This window comes from Suillus paluster (genome assembly GCF_016628075.1).
Source record: "Suillus paluster strain FC165 chromosome Unknown EDB91scaffold_1, whole genome shotgun sequence".
In the NCBI taxonomy this organism is placed as follows: Eukaryota; Fungi; Basidiomycota; class Agaricomycetes; order Boletales; family Suillaceae; genus Suillus; species Suillus paluster.
Genome location: NW_024537561.1, coordinates 1,467,584 through 1,485,462, shown reverse-complemented (window position 1 = coordinate 1,485,462; position 17,879 = coordinate 1,467,584). Strand labels below are relative to the sequence as shown.

Here is a 17,879-nt window from a genome sequence, read left to right as displayed (position 1 = left end):
CAGGTGCGTTTTTGCGTCAGATTGTACCTAGTGCGCCGTTAATTCTTCAACCCTAGTATGGTATGCAACAACAGGTGGCTTCCCAAACCATTTTGTGCCCCACCATGATCTCATATACTCCCCACCAGGGTTATGCTGCTGATTATGGTGCCCAGCTCCCCTTTATGATTCCTAATGGCCCCATGTATGGTCACGCTGCTCATGGGATACCGTTTTATCACCAAAACGTACGTCCCGGGCGGCGCCAGGATGCGAATGACGTTGGTTCGCCTTTGCGCAGTCCTTTGCTGGATGAGTTCAGAGCAAACAAAGCGCGGAAGTGGGAGCTGAGGGTGCGTTCACTTCCACGCAAATAGGGAGGAAACTGATCAACTCTCAGGATATCTTTGGCCATATTGTCGAGTTTAGCGGCGATCAACACGGTTCTCGCTTCATTCAACAGAAGCTCGAGACGGCTACTTCGGAGGAGAAACAAGGTGTCTTCGATGAGATCGTGCCTGAGAATGCCTTGCAGCTTATTCAGGATGTCTTTGGTAATTATGTATGTTTATGGCGTGATCTTTCGTTTGCTGTCAGATCTGACGGCTTCTGTAGGTTATCCAAAAGCTGTTTGAGCACGGGACGCAAGTGCAAAAGACTGTTCTCGCCAACACGATGGAGGGCCATATTCTACCACTGTCACTACAGATGTATGGCTGTCGCGTTGTCCAGAAGGTCTGTATGCGCGTTCGATGCCCTCGTGATGTCTAACTCAGATTTGTTAGGCGGTAGAATTTGTACTGCCAGACCAGCAGGCATCATTTGTTAGGGAACTTGATCCGCATGTACTGAAATGCGTGAAGGACGCGAACGGCAACCACGTCAGTATAGTCCTAAAACGTTAAATGCTTAACGCTAATGCATCTGTAGGTCATTCAAAAGCTGATCGAACGCGTGTCACACGAGCGGCTGGGCTTCGTCAACTCGTTCAGGGGTAACGTATATGACCTCTCCACGCACCCATATGGCTGCCGTGTATTACAACGATGCTTTGAACACCTGCCTGAAGAACAGACACGTCCCCTCATGGATGAGCTGCATAAGTACATGATCAATCTCATGCAGGATCAATTCGGGGTATGTGTTCTACCGTTGCCTCTCGTCCGTTGGCTAACAAGTTGCCAAGAACTACGTCGTTCAATTTGTCCTCGAGCAAGGCAAGCCTGAAGATCGTAATCAAGTCATCGCCAAGCTTCGTGGTCAGATGCTGAATATGGCTCGCCACAAATTCGCATCAAACGTCTGCGAGAAGGCGCTCGTTACCGCTGGTATTGAGGAACGTCGTGTCCTTATCGATGAAATCATCATGCCGAAGGCGGATGGTGTTAGCCCAATTGTGTCCATGATGAAGGACCAATTTGCCAGTGCGTGGCTATGTCCTTAACATTACAGTTCTGATGGCTGATCATTCATATAGACTACGTTCTTCAGCGGGCACTAACCGTGGCAGAAAACGATCAGAAGGATGTTCTAATTGCCAAGATCCGTCCACAGCTCGTCAGCATGCGCAGGTACTCAAGTGCCTACAGCAAGCATCTCATTTCCAGTATGTTCATGAAATGCAACCGAAAGAAATAATTTCTGACCAACGCCCAACAGTTGAACGTCTTCTGGAACGCACGGTTAATTCAAAGGCTTCGGATAAACCCGCGGACTACCCTTCACTATCGCACAAGCAAGTCAACTAATACTGTGTTCTCCAACCTCTTTTCTTCTTGCTTCACGTCCTATTTCCTCTTTGCTTCAATCGCAATGCTATGGTATATTCGCATCAATTTCTCCTCATTCCGCAATCACTCACAACCATTATCCACGTAACCAACATTATTAATTGCACACTCTTTACATACATTCATTCAGTAAGATACTTGCATTCCCTGCTTCGTTGTCGATATTCAACCTTTCATGTTACTATTATCTTTGTCGTCATTTTTCGTATCCGCTGTACATAGCGAACGTATAGATACCTGAGCACACCGGTTATAATGATCATGGATTCTGTCTTGCCACGCACGTATAGTCGGATCAACTAATAGTCCCGCGGAAGGGAAGTAAACGGTGACAAACAAAGTATTACGAGCTAAAGTAGGTATCGCCGTCACGTCGCCAAGTGCAAAAGCTTCAGCGAAACATCAGCTCTCCCCTTTTCTCAAGACCACGAGCTCCATTGGCCTGCAGGACAGAAACGTTGCAAACATGAGTACCGTGGAAGCTGCGGCTTCACTCTTTGGTTCAGACGGTGATTCTGGACCAGACCCATTTGCGGTCATCGGCCACGAGGAGACGGACACGACAGCACCTGCCGGGTTGGCGGTTCATGAGCTTGGACAGCATGATTCTGCTCCTTATCCATCTGACATGGGCCAAGACGCTTCCAGTTTGTTCGCTGAAGACCACATGCCCCGGGACGCCCAGCATTTTCAGCAAGATCCCTGGTCGGTTCCCGTAAACCAGGATGCCAGCGTTCCGGACAACTCGCAATATCCTGCTGCTGGTTACGAGCAGTCTCAAGGATGGTCCTCTGCACCCAGTTATCCTACGACTCAACCGCAGGCCTCCTATGCCCAACAACCAGGTGTGTTCAGTTACAATTTTGGTGTCTGTAGTGTTAACTTGTTGCAGCACAAGGGAGCCATAATGGTGCAGCGGGTGCCTATCATCAGTACAAACCAGACTCGGACGCCCCTTCCTCACAATACAGCGGGAGTCAGTATCTAAGCCAACCATACGCGCCGGTGCCTAGCAGCTACGACCATTATAAGCCCAGCACTCACGCCGCAACCACTTGCGCGCCGCAACCTCCTGCAGCACCGGTCGACTCTCAGAAAGTTTATGAGTCGTATAAGCCTATGGCACGTTCGGTTTCTCAACCTTATTCTGCGTACGCTGCACTTCCGAAGCAACCGTCTCCCGGCATCCCTCCCCCTCCTGCTCATGTTCCTCCTGCAATGTCGGCTGCATCTTATCGTCCAAAGACATCGAATGCGTATGACCCCCCTCTTCCTCCTCCAAAGGTGTCAAAGCGTGCTGTGAGTGCACGTGCCCCAGCCTCGGGACAGTATGGCTCCTATGGCCAGCCTTCGCAAGTCCCTCCTGTCCCCCCGGTCCCACCTATCATCTCTCCCTCCTCTCAAAGTGCTCGGTATAGCAGCCTTTCCAGTGGCATGGCGCAACGTTCAGTTTCCCCTGCACCTCCGCGAGCGCAAGTTAGTCAGCTTACAAATGCCCCTGGTATTACACCGTCATCAGATTTTCCTCAACACCTGCCTCCTGCCCAACCGCTTGTTGGTGATAATTACGCGCAACATAGGTTATCACATTCCGGCATACATACATCCCCGTTGGCTGCCCCTCCTCAACACGCGAATCCTCCGACACCCCCATCAAACTCTTGCGCGCAGGAATTAATTGACGATGCACCCACTCCCAAGCAAGGTCCATCCAGCTCATTTACAAACTATACGCACCGTGTTGCTTCTCCTCCCACTGACTCATATCTACCGTCAAGTCACGGCCAGCACTCAGAGAGTCGCGCCTACACATCTGATGATATGCCCTGGGACGATCCGGAAGGTTTGCAGGCCGAGGTGACATCCCCTCCTTTCCACGCCGTTCGAGATCCCTACTCGCCTGTACTTCCCGCAGAGCATGGTGGTTTGAGTGGCTCAACGCAGCTGCCTAGCAGCCCACCTTCTTCCCCGCCTAGAGGCAAGGTGCATCAACACCAAGACACGTTGTCACGAGGTCCAGCGCTACTGCGGTCCGCTTCTCACTCCCGAGATGGGTCCAACAGTTCAAATGCGTCATCCCTGCGTAGTCCGGTAAAGCGGGTGTCCTCTCCTTTACGCAATGCTATCGACTCCCTTGAACAGGATACGTATCCCAGCCCTTTGCATCCAGCCTCCATGAATGCGTATGAGCCATCACACTACACCGCGCACAACAGAGCGGCATCCCCTAGTTCTGTTCGCTCGTTCACTAGCCATGCAGGATCCGCTAAGAGTGTCTACAACTCAACAGCTCCGACTGCGGCAAATCATCACGAGCCCAGATCGCATGGTACGTATGAGAGGACTTCATCACCTAATGTTCATCATTCACGCCAGGGGTCACCAGCCCCTGACCCATATGCACTTACCAAGAACGTTGTGGCTCTGGCGTCATCCGACTATCGTGGCCGTTCGGGATCCAACGGATCCGTGCATTCCACAGCGTCCCTGCCTATGGGAATCCCCTCTCAGCGAGATGTGAACGGGTTTATTCCCAAGCCTCGTCCTGGTGAACCAAGCTCGTATGGCGCAGTGTCTGCGTATAGTCAGGAAGTTCACATATCACTCGCGACACGCCCCCCATATGCACCCTCTCCTTCTCTCTTAGGCTCAAATGATCCTCTGGGTCGGACATCTTCTCGAGCTCCAGTGATCAGTTTTGGTTTCGGTGGGAAGATGGTTACGTGTTTCCACAGCTCTCCTGACCTTATCACTGGGTTTGATGTCGCCCTGTCGTCTCGTCATTCGACAGATGTGCGCGTACGTGTGTTGCACAAAATCCTCCCCGAATTTGCGCTTGAACCTTCTGCCGCTGCTTACCCTGGTCCTCTGTTTTCTGACTCTGGTACACCTACCAGTCTTGTGCGGACTGCGGCTGCGTCTCAAGTTAAAACAAAGAAGGCACAAGTCATCAAGTATCTGGAGAATCGGAGCGAAGAGCTTTCGCGTGGGACAACATATATGTCAGAGGGAACCGAGAAGCAGCGTGCTGAAGGAAAGTTGGTTCTAGTCAAGCTGCTCAAGATCATGGTCGAGAACGATGGTGCACTATCTGGAAGGTCTGTCGCCAGCGCATTGACAAAATCCCTTAACTTACATTGCGTTCTAGTGCCCACATCGACTCAGCTGTAAGAACGGCACTGCTTCCTCGCATTGCTACGTCTGAGGGTGGTGAGGGTGGGTCTGGTGTCCTCTCGACACCGGGGTTTACTTCTTCCATGCCTAACGGCCTTGGTATAATTCCTGGCTTTAACGGTGGTCACGCTGGCACGAGTGAGACGCCTATCTCAGTTTCCTCGCTCCTTCCATCTGCGTTAGACAAGATACAGGAATTCCTTGTGAGAGGTGAAAGGAGACAAGCCTATCACTATGCGCTGGATGAGAAGCTGTGGGCACATGCGATGGTCATTGCGAGCAGCATCGACAAGGAGGCTTGGAAGGACGTTGTCACCGAGTTCCTTAAGGGAGAGTTGGGCGTCCATGACACACAGCGGACGGCCTTTATTGGACGCGGAAAGGAACAGGTACCTCCTCCCAGCAATGGAAGGGAGTGGCTTCGTGTGGTCTACAGTCTATTCTCTGGTCAGGGACCAGCGGCTGGTTAGTGATCACCTCCTGAGCTAAATCTTCTGATGTTAAACTACTTGACAAATAGTCCAGGAACTGATCCCCACCAGTTTGCTTGCCCGAGCCACAGGTACATTGCAAGTCCCTGCACCAGCTATTGTGCACACCACGCCAATGTCACCTAGTTTCCCTTCGCCAGCAATGGCAGCACAAATCCCTGCTAATGCATTGTTGAAGTGGCCAGAACTTGTCGCATCAATGGTCTCCAGTCCACTGTCCCCTGAGTGGTCAGCAACTTTGACAGCGCTGGGTGACTATCTTGTAACGCATCAACAGGTCGAAGCTGCGCACGCATGGTAATTGTTCAATCTTGCACTGTCTACCTGCGCTAAAATCCCCTCAGTTACTTGCTCTCTCCTCAGACTTCTCCAATAGGAGGCATTGGGAGTCCATCAGGTCGAATTGTTCTCATCGGTTCACGGAGTCCACACGCGTGGCCCGCTTTCTATAAGGACACTGACCCCATCGTTCTGTCCGAAATTATTGAGTTCGCCCTATCGTTAAAGAGCATTCCCAAGGGACAAGAACCATTCCACGGTTTACCGCATTTACAGGCATACAAGCTTATCAGAGCCTCGTATCTGGCGGAGATTGGCGAGACACAGGCAGCCAGCAGGTGCGTCGACTCCTCTACGATCCTGCACCTTTCTAACAAACTACAGATATTGCGAGGCTATCGCCGCTGCAATAACACATCCATCACGCTACATCCATTCTGTTGTTGTCGAGCAGTTGAAAGGACTTGCAGATCGCCTGAGTGGTATTCCACAAACAGAAAAGACCGGATCTTGGATAGGTGGCAAGGTGAACAAACCTAGTCTTGACAGTATCGGTAGCTGGCTTGAGGGACGCTTGACGAAGTTCATCGCTGGAGAAGGGGATGAACCGTCGCCCCAGCCAGCACCGTCCAAGATTCAGGTGACATCCCTAGGACCTTTCTCTCACTTCAGCGAGATTTCATCGACGACAACCTCTGCAAGTCCGTCGCCACCCCCTGGGGCGATGAACCTGCACTCTATATCAGGTACACCACCTCCCCGCAGAAGCGGTTCCGCGATGGCAGTTTCCACTTCTCATGCTCACGTGCCTATCGATCGTGCCTCATCTGCCATGGAGTATTATCACCCGACACGAAAACCCTCACCAGCGCCTCCCTTGACTGCGCCTTTGCACCCACCACGATCAGGTTACCCTTATTCCGCACAGGGCTCAGGTATGAATGGGCATTCGATGACAAATGGCTACGTCCCTGCATATACTACCGAGCCGTTGTCACGAAAGCCCTCATTGGAGATAACTGCCGAGGAGGGCCCTGAGCAACAGCAGGAGGCAGGATGGTGGTCTTCGCTCAACAATTCCGACTCTGGCCCCACGCCGACCACGGCCACTTTTCACCCAGTGGATCATTTCCAGGCTTCGTCCGATGGCTTCATCTCCTTAATGGATGACCCCGCATTGGCTGCGGTCCCCAGCCCATCCATGTCGAATCACCAGTCGCAACCAAGCTTCGAGGATGAAGAGGATGATTTGGGCTTTGGTAATAATGCATTCAAACGTGAACGTCCTCAGGAAGCAGCTGAATGCGGGAGTGAAACATCTACAACGCCTGCAGCAGACGTCAAGAAAACGGAGGAAACAAAAGGTTGGTTGTAATTACCTCTCCATTGTGACTTTGTCAAGAACTCTCGTTGCTAGACGCGAAAACCCCAGGGACTGCTGCGGCGCCACCAAGCTCTTGGCTGGGTCGGGCGTGGTTCTGGAAGCGTTCCGAATCATCCCCTGGTCCCATCAAGGCCAGTCTTGGGCAAGAATCCGCTTTCTATTACGACAAAGAGCTCAAGCGCTGGGTAAACAAGAAGGTATGCAAGCAGTTTTTTTAGGATGTGAGATGTCACTCACGGGCTTTTCAGGGTGGTGCTGAAACTACTCAGCCAGCTGCACCACTCCCACCGCCTTCAAGAGTACAGACAGCATCACCGGCGCGGGCAAGTGCTCCACTTCCTCATGCCAACGGTGCAAGTTCAGCACCTCCGTCAGCCCGATCTACTTCTGCGATCGATTTGAGCACGTCTCCCACTGCTAAGCCGCCCATGCGGGTGCGTTCGAACCTCGCTCCCACTGAAGCAACATCTCTCCCCAATACACCAGCGCCAACGACTCCCATGACACCGCTTCCACCACCTGGTCGTCCACGCTCGCAAGCCGCCAAACGCAATGTACGAAACCGCTACGTTGATGTTTTCCAACAGCCAGAAAATGCTTCATAGATCACGAATCCTTATCATAGAGACCATCAATTTATTCTGGATATCTTTTGGCTTTCGTCGTTTTTCACCTTTCTTCAGATGCATGTACATTTTTATTTGCTTTTTATAATTCAAATGCATGTCATGGCTACCATTGCAAGACGGACTACATTATTCTATAGAATGAGCTTGAAAGGATAGCCTAATAGGAGTGTTAATTGTGCGTTAGATCCTTGAAGTCATGGACGAACCTGGGTTTTTGACGCGGAACAACGATACCAAAATGCTGAAAACGAGGAAGTTTACTGCAGTCCAGAGGTATACCTGGGTTCTCTGACGGCCGGGCGACAATTGACGCGGTGTGACGATGATCAACATCAAGAAAGAGCCAGCCAAGATTCCATCTATGAATAATCAGCACCAGCATGATGTATGAGATGGGTGACGACGTACAAACCATGGCGATAACCTGAACTTCTTGTCCAAACTGATTTTGGTAGCCTTGAGCGATCCAAGCGCCATTTTGGCCAACGTAGGGGGCACCTCTGATGCGAGTGAACATGTAGCCAGAGGTCATGACCAGAGAGGTAGAGACAGTGCCGGCGGCCCAGACCCAGCGGTTTGTCAGCGCCGGTTTGATGAAGCGATAGATAAGGGTAACGATTGGGACGAGTGAAGCAATGCTGCCCAAGCGTGCCCAGTCCAAGGGAGCCTTGTACGGGATAGGGATGGGGGTGTGCGCAGAGAGTTGCTCGGCCAGAGGTCCAGCTTCGAAACCACTGTAGAGTACAATAAGGGATTGTAAATCAAGGATTTGGTGAAAATCCTACTGCTGGAATTCATATTTGAAGGGGGCCTTCTTTGCAGACGCGTTTGGTCCTTCAGTCGCGGGATACACGTGAACGCCTGGCGCGGAAGCCATGCTAAGCTAATAAGCGCGTCAATCATCGAATGCAGCACTGCAGGGCATGAGGGTGTTATACCTTTTGGAAGACGGCGTACCCGTCATCAAAGTCAAGGGTAGCAAAGAAATGCTGGTCTCGCTTTTCTTTCGGAGCGGCTGCCCATGCTTTGGCTACAGCAGTGTAAGATGGGTCAAATTCTCTGTAAAGAACACAGTTAGCTTTCGGGATGTGTTAGCAATCTTCTCACTGACTTGCAAGGAGCACAACGCCGCTGGGGATTGAGCGCAGTAAATTGGACGGCAGCCGACCAGTCACGCTTTGAGGAGGTAAGCAAGTCATAAGTCTGTTCGTTGAGCCGTATGAGACCATTTCCAGCAGCTGCTAGGTCAACCAGCTGTTCATGGGCTGACTTTTTGGCCGCTACGGATAAGGGCAAGAGAAAGAAAGCAAGTAGGGGCCAGAGCATCTTGAAAGGAAAGCGTTGGTTATTCGAGTTGGACGAAATAAGTTGTCAACGTGTACGATATAGCACCCGTGGGAACTGGACCAATTTAGCACAGCTCTTCATCTGATCTCCCTGCTCGCCGTCCGAGACGGTGACCAGCTCTTGTCAGAGATGTCCCATGCCCTTCTCCTACGACTTTTTTTGTCTCCATCTTTCTTCTCCGTTCATGTGGCTCTACGATATTTGATGCTGTATGCCGACAATATAGGCATCACATACTACCTTACGCGAAGATTGAGAGAGCTCGACACCCAGGAATTACGCGAAGTATGGGGTTTCATATGGTATTTATCAATGCATGTCGCATTGGGAACCATACTGATAGGTTCACCAGTCATTTGCTCGTCACCCGACCTTCCAAATCGCGAGCACTGGAATGCTTTGTAGTAGACATCTCACAGCGGTCCACACATATAGCCATGATTGTACGTAGGCAACAGCCCTGTAGCTTCAAGCTCACAGCTGATGTCTGTGGAGACTCTTTGGCTTATGCAAGCTTCATTGCAAGATCTCTCCTCATCAACTGGTTCTCCGTCTTTTCAGGTATGCCAGCGGACGTTACGAAGGTGTCATGAAATCATCTTCGGTGATCTTCCAACTCCAGTCTCTAGTCCGTACTCTGGCTTGGACCTGCCTTTCCAGGCGCGCTTCTCACGTCGCAAAGTTAAAGCCCATGTCGAACCAGCACTCATTGGACTTGGTCTGATGTTAGCTGGAACGCCAGCCATGCCTAAGCTTACTGAGATCATGGGTGAAATTGCATTGCAGCAGGGCCGTGCTGACGAGGACGGGTCAGACCTGAAAAGCGTCAAGACCGATGTCAATGACATTGCTTCGCCATCCGGAAAGACCGCTCATAATGACTCTGGGAATGATGATGATGATGATGATGATGCCTCAGATGGAAAAAATGAAGATGACCACGCAGATGCGCGCTCTTCTTCTGATGCTTCTTCCCCCCATAGTCCTACAGTCTCCGAGAAGCGAACAATTGCCACACGTCGTCGAACGATTGTGGCCGCACAGACAAGTCCAGCTCTAGTTCATTTGCAAAACATGCATCGGTCAAGATTATCTGAGGATCCACTACATCAGCTTCATCCGTCACCCCCGGCGCGTATTGCCAGCCCATATCAATCCTCTCCTTCGATACCTACTACCCAGCATCCTTTTCGGCAGTATACACAGAACTTCGGCGATTCCCTCCTTCAACAGTATGATTTGGATTCACAAGCACATCTCCTTAGAAGTCATTATTACCGTTCCGAAGTAAGCAGTTTCCGTTCTCATTATAACCTTGGCTTTACATAAAACATGACAGGTCCATTTCCTGTTAACGCTCGAACACATCTCTAACCGCCTACTCGTCGTGCCAAAGCCTGCACGAGTCAGCGCTCTTAGAGCCGAATTAACTGCTCTTAACCATAAGCTGCCCGCAGAGGTAATATCTTCTTTTCTGTCAAACCCCAGTTTGTTGATACATGATCTCAGGTATGCATGCCTATGTGGTGCTCTTCATCCGATAACCCTGTGCCTCGGAATGGCTCGAAGCCGCACCACAAGATTGTTCGAATTCCCCCTGGCGAAAGCGTTGTGCTTAATTCTGCGGAGCGAGCACCCTATTTGCTCATTATCGAGATCCTGCACGACGACCTTGACTTCGACCCGACGAAGAGAAGCAATAAGGAGGCGCTCAAGCGTATAGTTACGAAGGAGAACGAACGTAAAGGTGCTTCGAGAGAGCTTATTGCTTTCGTCAGGTCATCTCCTACGTCGAAGCTCAATCCCTTTGTGGATCCCGTTGTCCGCTCGGAAAACGCCTTGGGAAAGGACTCCACTGAGGAGCCAGAGGCTTCATCGGTTCCTGCAGCCTCTGCTACCAGTGGTACTAATTCTCTCAGTGGTGATGAAGAGGAGATGGACGTTGTTGAACAACTATACAGGACCGGCGAGTCTCTCCGTGGGCCAATAGACCTCACCGAGTCCATTGTCCTTCCACCCCTGCTGAAGAACAAGGAGCTGGATATGGTCGCATGGTCTCGGACCTCCTCCTTACCCTCCTCACCTCATCCAGAAGGGATATCGACATTATCTTCCTCTCCCGCCTTTCTACCCGATGGTGGTCAGTTCTCGACACTACCATCAACCACTGGACTGCCAGATTCGCCGCCTAGTTGTAACAGCAATAGTCGTATACTTTCGCTTGACGATTACTCCGAACGCATGCGTACGGCAGCTGTCATGCTTTCGCAGCTCAATGCGAACCTCATTCGTGAGGCAGTGACCACATTGCCTGCTTCGGATCCAACTACGACGCCTATTGGGTCGGGAGCGGCGCCCTTGTCGTCTGGCCCTCTGAGTTGGCTTCCTGGCACTGGCTGGTTAGGCGGCCCGCATCACCAGGCAAACAGCGGACCACTACATCCCTCGCTCGCTGGGAGGGCTGGCGAGTCACCTGCGACCACTCGGATGCGTGTGCAGCATGCAGAGGTAGCTGCCATCAGAGATCGTATCATGAAGGAGATGATTGCGCTTGAAGAAGAGCGAATGGAGCGCATGCGAGAGCATAGGGAAGGAGAGGGAACGATGCGCATTGGTGATTTGGGTAATTTGGGTGATAACCTGAAGATCGCTGAGGACGAAACCATTATCAAGCGTGAGCTGAACAAGGCCGATCCCTCAGCCGTAATATTCAGCGAATCTTGGGCGGCGAAGAAGGTTGGTTTGACTATTTGAGCTATTGCATGACTGTAATTTCCGCTTTTTTTTTCAGAGTCGAATACGGCACGAATCGCCGTATGGTCATCTAGGTAAGGCTATAGCCTTGGTGTGTGAAAAATCACACTCAGACATTTAACACTAGCGAACTGGGACTGTATCTCTGTGATCGTTAAAACTGGTGGTGACCTTCGCCAAGAACAGGTCGCCGTTCAGCTCGTACAGCAGTTTGAGCAGATTTGGGAAGAAGAGAGCTGTCAATGCTGGGTCCGCTAGTGAGCTTGCTTTTACCAAGTCACCTTATTGATGTGAACTAAACTCCGTCCAGCTTCCGAATTCTCACCACTGGCGCGTCGTCAGGCTTGGTAGAGACCATAACAGACGCTGTGTCAATACACTCCATCAAGAAGTCCGAGTATGCAAGGCGGTTGGCGGAGGGCCGTTTCGGATACGTCACTCTCCTAGATCACTTCAAGTCGGTTGGTTTCCCGTTTGATTATTTTCCGGAAACTGTGGTGTGCTGAAATACGATTTCAAGACTTACGGCGATCCATCTACGACGAAGTTTGTCCGAGCGCAACGCAACTTTGCGAAGTCACTTGCAGGTCTGTTCCGTTCTTGACACCTCGATTACCATATTCAATGCTCTACCATTTCGTAGGTTATTCCATCGTAACGTACCTGTTGCAAATAAAGGATCGGCATAATGGGAACATATTGCTGGACCGAGAGGGGCACCTCGTTCACATAGATTTTGGCTTCATGCTGTCTAATTCACCAGGTAACATAGGTTTTGAGGCTGCACCATTCAAGCTGCCATCGGAATACGTGGAAGTACTGGGGGGTGTGGATGGAGAGCAATTTTTGGAGTTTAAGCGTCTGTTTCGTGAGGGGTTCGAGGCTGCGAGAAAACATTGCGACAGAATCATAAGTCAGTGCCTTTCGGTTGGTCAGACCCGTGCGCGACACTGATATCAATCATCCGCAGCCCTGGTGGAGCTGATGCAAAAAGGTGAGAAATACGCAGTCGGCATAATCATTTTATCTCAAGTAACCTGTGTTAGACTCCAAACTTCCGTGCTTCGCTGCATTCGGTGAACAGACCGCAGCTCAACTGCGTGATCGCTTTCAACCTGCCTTGACTCATTCCCTTGTGGGCGAATATGTTGACCGTCTCATCGATACCTCCTTGGGATCCAATTGGACGCGTCTTTACGACTCCGTGAGTAGAAACCAAGCGCAGTTGTGCATTCTAAGCTTATTTTTTCTTGCAGTACCAATATTATTCACAATCCATTCTATAGCCTTGTCAAATACTACATATTGATTAGGTTCAACGTGGCCCATCGCGGATACGCCTGAGGTATACATATCGTGGATTGCGGTATCTACAGTGTCGTAGGAACATATAGCCCACTGCGGAGTAGATTACTGTGACAGCATGATGTTTCGGTCTACGAGAACATCCTATCGTATTTGTTCAAGCATGAATACCACTCGTAGTCTGAAGAAATTAGCATTAGCAGTGGTCCAACATTGCAGGAAGATGCTTACCGAAATTCTGACTAGGGTCGCACCAACATTTTCCTTTGGTATTCAATTCTCCCTGCGGACAGTGCTGGAAAGGTTCGTGTCGATACCCGATGTCATTGAAGAAATGAATCTGTTCCTTCTTCGCGAAGAGTGCGGCTCCAATGCTATGAACTGGTGCATCTCCCCAACGCTATTCCTAGTCAAACGAGGTTTCAAGTGTGCAAACGCAGGACTCACTTCATAATAGAATCCACCCTGCTCGTCAAGGAATTCGAAGAACTTGGAATATGCTTCACTGCGCCAGAAGTCAAGATCTGCGATCTCAAAGTTGCTCCAGACTGGCCACGTGGTCATTAGGATGGGCAAACGAGAGCGATACGCATTAACCTACAGTGACATAGATTATATGATTCTCCTCCGTCATCCGAGAGAAATCCCATCGCGTTGTCAGGAGACACAAAGCCAGGGTTAGAATTGATAAAAGCTAGAGGGAGGTGAGGTTGAAATCTTAGCGAATGCTGAATGCGCTTACACTTTACAGTGGTCCATAGTGTTTGGATAGTAGATTGATATTCGAACAGTGATATGGTGAAGCCTGTCGGTGTTTGAGACTCCCCAGTGTACAAGTGATAACATCATTTAATTTACCATACACCTTATTTTGGTCTTGCATCACAAGGAAGGGGTCATAGTCCACGTCGCAGAAGAGCTTTACGTCTGGCCTAATTGGGTAAGAGGAAAGTCAGCCCAAATACTTCGCATCTCCACCGGTTGCGTCTACTCACTCGACTCTCCAATAGTATCGGTACTTTTGTAAGAGCTCATGTCGGTAGAAGAACTAAGGACCAGTTAGAATACTCGCCAATCCACATCAAGGACACGTACACCAGAGTTAAAACGGCACATATTGCGGTATCTAGGATCAGTCAGTTAGACTTGGCGAGGGTGGCTGCGCAATACGCACGGGACGCTGCCTAGAAGATAGTCAGACTACATGTGCGTCGTCAGGCTGAAACTTACGTACCTCCATAGATCACACCGTCTCTAACCATCTCATCACGCGATTTTGTTGCTCGCTCCTCATCAATCCACGATGGTTGATGCCACTGGTCGTGTGGGATGACGCCGAATTCAACCGTGGTATTGGTTAAGGCTTGTATATGCCTTTACGGCTGCCTGTCAGAATCTTCAAGAATATAAACGTAAAATACGCACTCTTTGAAGCTCTCCGTAAATGGCTCATCGTTGAGGAAGACATAAGGATACTGAAACTTCTTGTTGAACCTATCCTCGATTTGCTTCATACTGCTCATGATTCCGGAAAGGTCGGAGTTCCGTACAAGCATGACGAATGTGGCGTTCGATTTACGGTCTTGTAAGGCGATGGGTTCGTCAACCTTGTAGTACTCGTCTGGTACAGGTGTTTTGTAGGGAGGATTTGACTTCGGGCCAGTGAATTGCCCGGCAATGGTTGAGATAGATGTCGCCCTTCCGTATTCTTCATGTGTAAAGCTCAGAATGTAGTGAATAGAAATCTATTTCATTGTTAACCCGGCCAAATTAGCAAGCTGACACGAACACGTACAATTACACCCAAGGCAAGCAAGATATAACGCATTGGCGTCATCATCTTTACAGAGGTGCAAGTCCCTTCGGACCTTAACTAACACTAGTAGAAAAGTAGTTTGATGGTAACTGCAAGAGAAGGAAATAAAAGGATATAGGTAAGATTGCTGCTGTTGGTAGCAGTCGAAGGATGGGCCGCGCCACCGGAAACTGCCAACACACCACTACATAATGAACCGCGGTGTCTTCATTGCAATCCACGTGGTTCGTTCACATAGTCATGTCCGCTGGCCGTTGGCCGTGCCTGAGGCCTGATCAATATAGGTAGTCATAAAAATACACATTAATAGGTCAAGGGACTTAGATACTCTTAGATAGTTTATCCTGCACATTAGTCTACGGTAGCCCATAGTAGAAATACACGTATGAAGTCGTAACGTCTACTTTCAATCAACCGAAGATCTAATCCTCCAACCGCATGAAGTGCCTCAGACACGAATTTTGCGCAAAATCTGGGTCATTGTTAGTATCGCCAGGAGCAACCGTGGGGTATCATCGTACCGAAGTTATCGTTTGGATCGCATGAGCAGTGTCCTTCCCGCCATTGTTTGCCCTGAGGACAATGAGCGAATTCGGCGTGTTTATAACCTTCAGACCGATCAGTTATGACTATGAAACAACATGACCGAAGCTTTACCTATATCCTTGAAGAAATGTATTTGATCCTTGCGTGCAAATAATGCTGCAGCGATGCTATGAACAGGTGCATCCCCCCATCTCTGTGCACAGTCAGTGAACACGAACAAAACAAAAATACCTAAAACTTACCTCATAGTAAAACCCTCCTGTGGCCTCGAGATATTCAAAAAACTTTGTGTAAGCCTCGCCCCTCCAGAAATCCATATCTGCAATTTCGAAGTTTGACCAAACTGAGTAAAAGGTGTCAATGACCTTGCTTCCGCCATGAGATCGAATAATTCTTACAGTGGCACATGTTGTAAGTATCGCCCGCGTTGTCAGATATAAAATCCATTGAGTTATCTCGTGCCACGTATTGAGGGTGTTTCGCGACGAAGTCTGGCAAATAGATTCACCCTCAAGCTACCGAGCGTAATTATTAGTGCTTACCTTTCACCGTGGACCACAGCGAGGGTATAGTTGGTTCCCATTCTGTTGAGAGCGTGATTCATGCTATAAAAGATGCAGCGGAAATGTCAATTTACCTGGCATTGAAATCGTGAAGCCTGGCCGTGGATATAAATTCAGCAGCTCAACCACTGTACTGAGAATAACTTACCATAAACCTTGTCGTGATCTTCCATAAATAGAAAGGGGTCGTAATCTAGATCGCAGTAGTATCTGACGTCGGGTCTACAGAATGGGTCAGAACTCAGTTCGTCTGGTACGCTGAATGACTGACTCTACTCTCCAGTACCACTTGTATGGCGTTAAGAGTTCGTGATGGAAAAAGAACTGCACAGAGAGGTCAGCTGAACGAAACATCCTTCCTAAACCCGCAACACGAAGCGCTCACCCCGGAGTTGAACCGGCACATATTGCGGTAACTAATGGCCAAAGATGAGACGTAACATGAATGGGTTACACGGACATACGCACGAAACACTGCCTGTGGTTACAATGGTAAGATAGCAAAGAAGGTCCGACGAATGATAGACTTGCCGCCATAGATTACACCTTGTCGCACTAGGCTATTGCGTCCCTCCCGAGCTCGATCTTCATCTATCCAGTCCGGCTGGACCCAGGAGTCGCGGGGGATCAACCCAAAAGATATCTCTGCGTCGGTCAACACGCTGACTCGCCTGAAGACACGTGAGAAACCAACTGCGCTAAATGATAGCTCGATATACTATACTTTTTGAAGTCAACAGAGAAAGGTTCGTCATTCAAAAACACCCAGGGATACTGAAACTTGCGATTGAACCTCGCCTCCAGCTGTTCTACACTTGATATCACGCCGTTGAGATCGCTGTTACGCGCTAGCATCACCAAGGTAGCATTGGCTCTGCGTGGAGGGGAATGGACAGATGAACTTATATTGCCAGCAGAGGGTGACGGTTTGCTCTGTGGCCGAATCTCGCTCGTTTGTTTGACGTCCAAAACAACTGCGGAGTCTTTGGATACGGTCCATTGCGTGGACAAACTTTTGAAAGACGAGTAGCTGTCCTCGTGACCAATAGTCATAAAATAGCACACACACAGCTGTGTGAAGCTAAGGGTAAGTAAGGTGACAGTGCGAGAAATGCCTTGACATACCACAGTGGCCAACGCGATAATTACAGATCTGCGATGTGCCGCAGTCAAAGGGAGAAGAGCCATGTTTCGGAAGAGTCTGGACGCTGACGGGTCAGCGAGCAGGTGTCGACAGCTGGGGGACGAAAGAGGTTGAGATTTGGGTTAGAACAAGGACTTATATTTAATCCGAGGGTCGGAGAAAAGGATGCGATTGTGTCCATCACGCACGTCGCACGCCTGTATAAGTTAGTGGAGCTGCGCAGCACTGCGCGGTGATATGAAATCAGATTATCCATTATTGACCACTTAGCTAGTGTTTCCACGGTATCGCCTTAACAACTACATAGCTAATATAACAGATAAATTCGACGTTAACTCGATGGTTCGGGGAGATTTTGCATTGGGCCTGAATTTACTGAACTTCGCCGCTCGAGCGCGGAGGCTAAGTATATAAAAATCGAATATCGGATAACGGCAATCGCTGGGACGTTAACTCATGACCTAGTAGGTCAATTTCGCATGCTGAAAGATGTTGCGTGGCATTTGCTAGCAAAAAAAGTAATACTTACAGTTTTGAGTTTTTACTGCATGTGTATACCTATGTCACAAGGTCTCCGCAAAAACAAAAAAGCCAAAAGTTTTCAGTATAGTGTTTATATATTATATCACCCCGTGGTCCGCGAATTACGATTGCTAAGGTACCTCTAGGTCCAATCAC

At 49.6% G+C, this 17,879-nt stretch overlaps 6 protein-coding genes across 6 annotated transcripts; 3 read left to right on the top strand and 3 right to left on the bottom strand.

Annotated features, from left to right (window-relative positions):
• Window positions 1–182: 182 nt before the first annotated feature.
• On the top strand, window positions 183–1,727 carry EDB91DRAFT_1040944 (armadillo-type protein; the record flags this gene model as incomplete). The annotated part of the gene is made up of 8 exons (XM_041312894.1): window positions 183–332; window positions 380–541; window positions 595–714; window positions 765–860; window positions 910–1,116; window positions 1,166–1,403; window positions 1,457–1,585; window positions 1,639–1,727. 8 exons carry the CDS (start codon window positions 183–185, stop codon window positions 1,725–1,727), a joined length of 1,191 nt encoding a protein of 396 aa, XP_041184579.1.
• A 2,535-nt stretch (window positions 1,728–4,262) lies between these two features.
• EDB91DRAFT_1041834 (Sec23-binding domain of Sec16-domain-containing protein) lies at window positions 4,263–7,702 on the top strand (the record flags this gene model as incomplete). Its single annotated transcript, XM_041312957.1, has 7 exons — window positions 4,263–4,867; window positions 4,918–5,408; window positions 5,464–5,731; window positions 5,779–6,051; window positions 6,098–7,077; window positions 7,131–7,294; window positions 7,346–7,702. The coding sequence occupies 7 exons, from the start codon at window positions 4,263–4,265 to the stop codon at window positions 7,700–7,702; spliced, it is 3,138 nt and encodes a 1,045-aa protein (XP_041184578.1).
• A 77-nt stretch (window positions 7,703–7,779) lies between these two features.
• On the bottom strand, window positions 7,780–9,120 carry EDB91DRAFT_34069 (uncharacterized protein). The gene is made up of 6 exons (XM_041326927.1): window positions 8,838–9,120; window positions 8,665–8,785; window positions 8,512–8,609; window positions 8,135–8,460; window positions 7,933–8,085; window positions 7,780–7,883 (listed from the first exon to the last, which is right to left on the bottom strand). The coding sequence occupies exons 1-6, from the start codon at window positions 9,050–9,052 to the stop codon at window positions 7,858–7,860; spliced, it is 939 nt and encodes a 312-aa protein (XP_041184577.1). The 5' UTR covers window positions 9,053–9,120; the 3' UTR covers window positions 7,780–7,857.
• An 82-nt stretch (window positions 9,121–9,202) lies between these two features.
• Window positions 9,203–13,113, top strand: EDB91DRAFT_1041487 (kinase-like protein; the record flags this gene model as incomplete). Its single annotated transcript, XM_041312928.1, has 13 exons — window positions 9,203–9,375; window positions 9,426–9,516; window positions 9,569–10,360; window positions 10,413–10,532; window positions 10,583–11,809; window positions 11,865–11,901; window positions 11,955–12,084; window positions 12,138–12,288; window positions 12,348–12,414; window positions 12,471–12,740; window positions 12,798–12,821; window positions 12,874–13,031; window positions 13,084–13,113. 13 exons carry the CDS (start codon window positions 9,203–9,205, stop codon window positions 13,111–13,113), a joined length of 3,270 nt encoding a protein of 1,089 aa, XP_041184576.1.
• An 86-nt stretch (window positions 13,114–13,199) lies between these two features.
• On the bottom strand, window positions 13,200–14,960 carry EDB91DRAFT_1262025 (glycosyltransferase family 15 protein; the record flags this gene model as incomplete). The annotated part of the gene is made up of 12 exons (XM_041324420.1): window positions 13,200–13,313; window positions 13,364–13,532; window positions 13,580–13,680; window positions 13,734–13,826; window positions 13,875–13,937; window positions 13,991–14,064; window positions 14,128–14,180; window positions 14,228–14,258; window positions 14,307–14,316; window positions 14,367–14,506; window positions 14,558–14,877; window positions 14,928–14,960. 12 exons carry the CDS (start codon window positions 14,958–14,960, stop codon window positions 13,264–13,266), a joined length of 1,137 nt encoding a protein of 378 aa, XP_041184575.1. The 3' UTR covers window positions 13,200–13,263.
• Window positions 14,961–15,153: 193 nt separating this feature from the next.
• EDB91DRAFT_1094201 (glycosyltransferase family 15 protein) lies at window positions 15,154–17,531 on the bottom strand. Its single transcript, XM_041316866.1, has 14 exons — window positions 17,183–17,531; window positions 16,782–17,128; window positions 16,589–16,728; window positions 16,526–16,535; window positions 16,443–16,473; window positions 16,329–16,381; window positions 16,206–16,279; window positions 16,132–16,152; window positions 16,037–16,078; window positions 15,893–15,985; window positions 15,737–15,837; window positions 15,606–15,687; window positions 15,470–15,556; window positions 15,154–15,420 (listed from the first exon to the last, which is right to left on the bottom strand). The coding sequence occupies exons 1-14, from the start codon at window positions 17,243–17,245 to the stop codon at window positions 15,371–15,373; spliced, it is 1,194 nt and encodes a 397-aa protein (XP_041184574.1). The 5' UTR covers window positions 17,246–17,531; the 3' UTR covers window positions 15,154–15,370.
• Between the last annotated feature and the right edge of the window lie 348 nt (window positions 17,532–17,879).

What these genes read in the sequence shown, in the direction of transcription:
- EDB91DRAFT_1094201 (XM_041316866.1), bottom strand. Translation starts at nt 17,245, where the DNA reads ATGGCTCTTCTCCCTTTGACTGCGGCACATCGCAGATCTGTAATTATC. An exon ending in TTCTCTGTTGACTTCAAAAA is followed by an intron (nt 16,729 to 16,781) that starts GTATAGTATATC and finishes ACGTGTCTTCAG; the next exon opens with GCGAGTCAGCGTGTTGACCG. An exon ending in TGTGCCGGTTCAACTCCGGG is followed by an intron (nt 16,382 to 16,442) that starts GTGAGCGCTTCG and finishes CTCTCTGTGCAG; the next exon opens with TTCTTTTTCCATCACGAACT.
- EDB91DRAFT_34069 (XM_041326927.1), bottom strand. Translation starts at nt 9,052, where the DNA reads ATGCTCTGGCCCCTACTTGCTTTCTTTCTCTTGCCCTTATCCGTAGCG. An exon ending in GGTACGCCGTCTTCCAAAAG is followed by an intron (nt 8,610 to 8,664) that starts GTATAACACCCT and finishes CGCGCTTATTAG; the next exon opens with CTTAGCATGGCTTCCGCGCC. An exon ending in GTTCCGCGTCAAAAACCCAG is followed by an intron (nt 7,884 to 7,932) that starts GTTCGTCCATGA and finishes CACTCCTATTAG; the next exon opens with GCTATCCTTTCAAGCTCATT.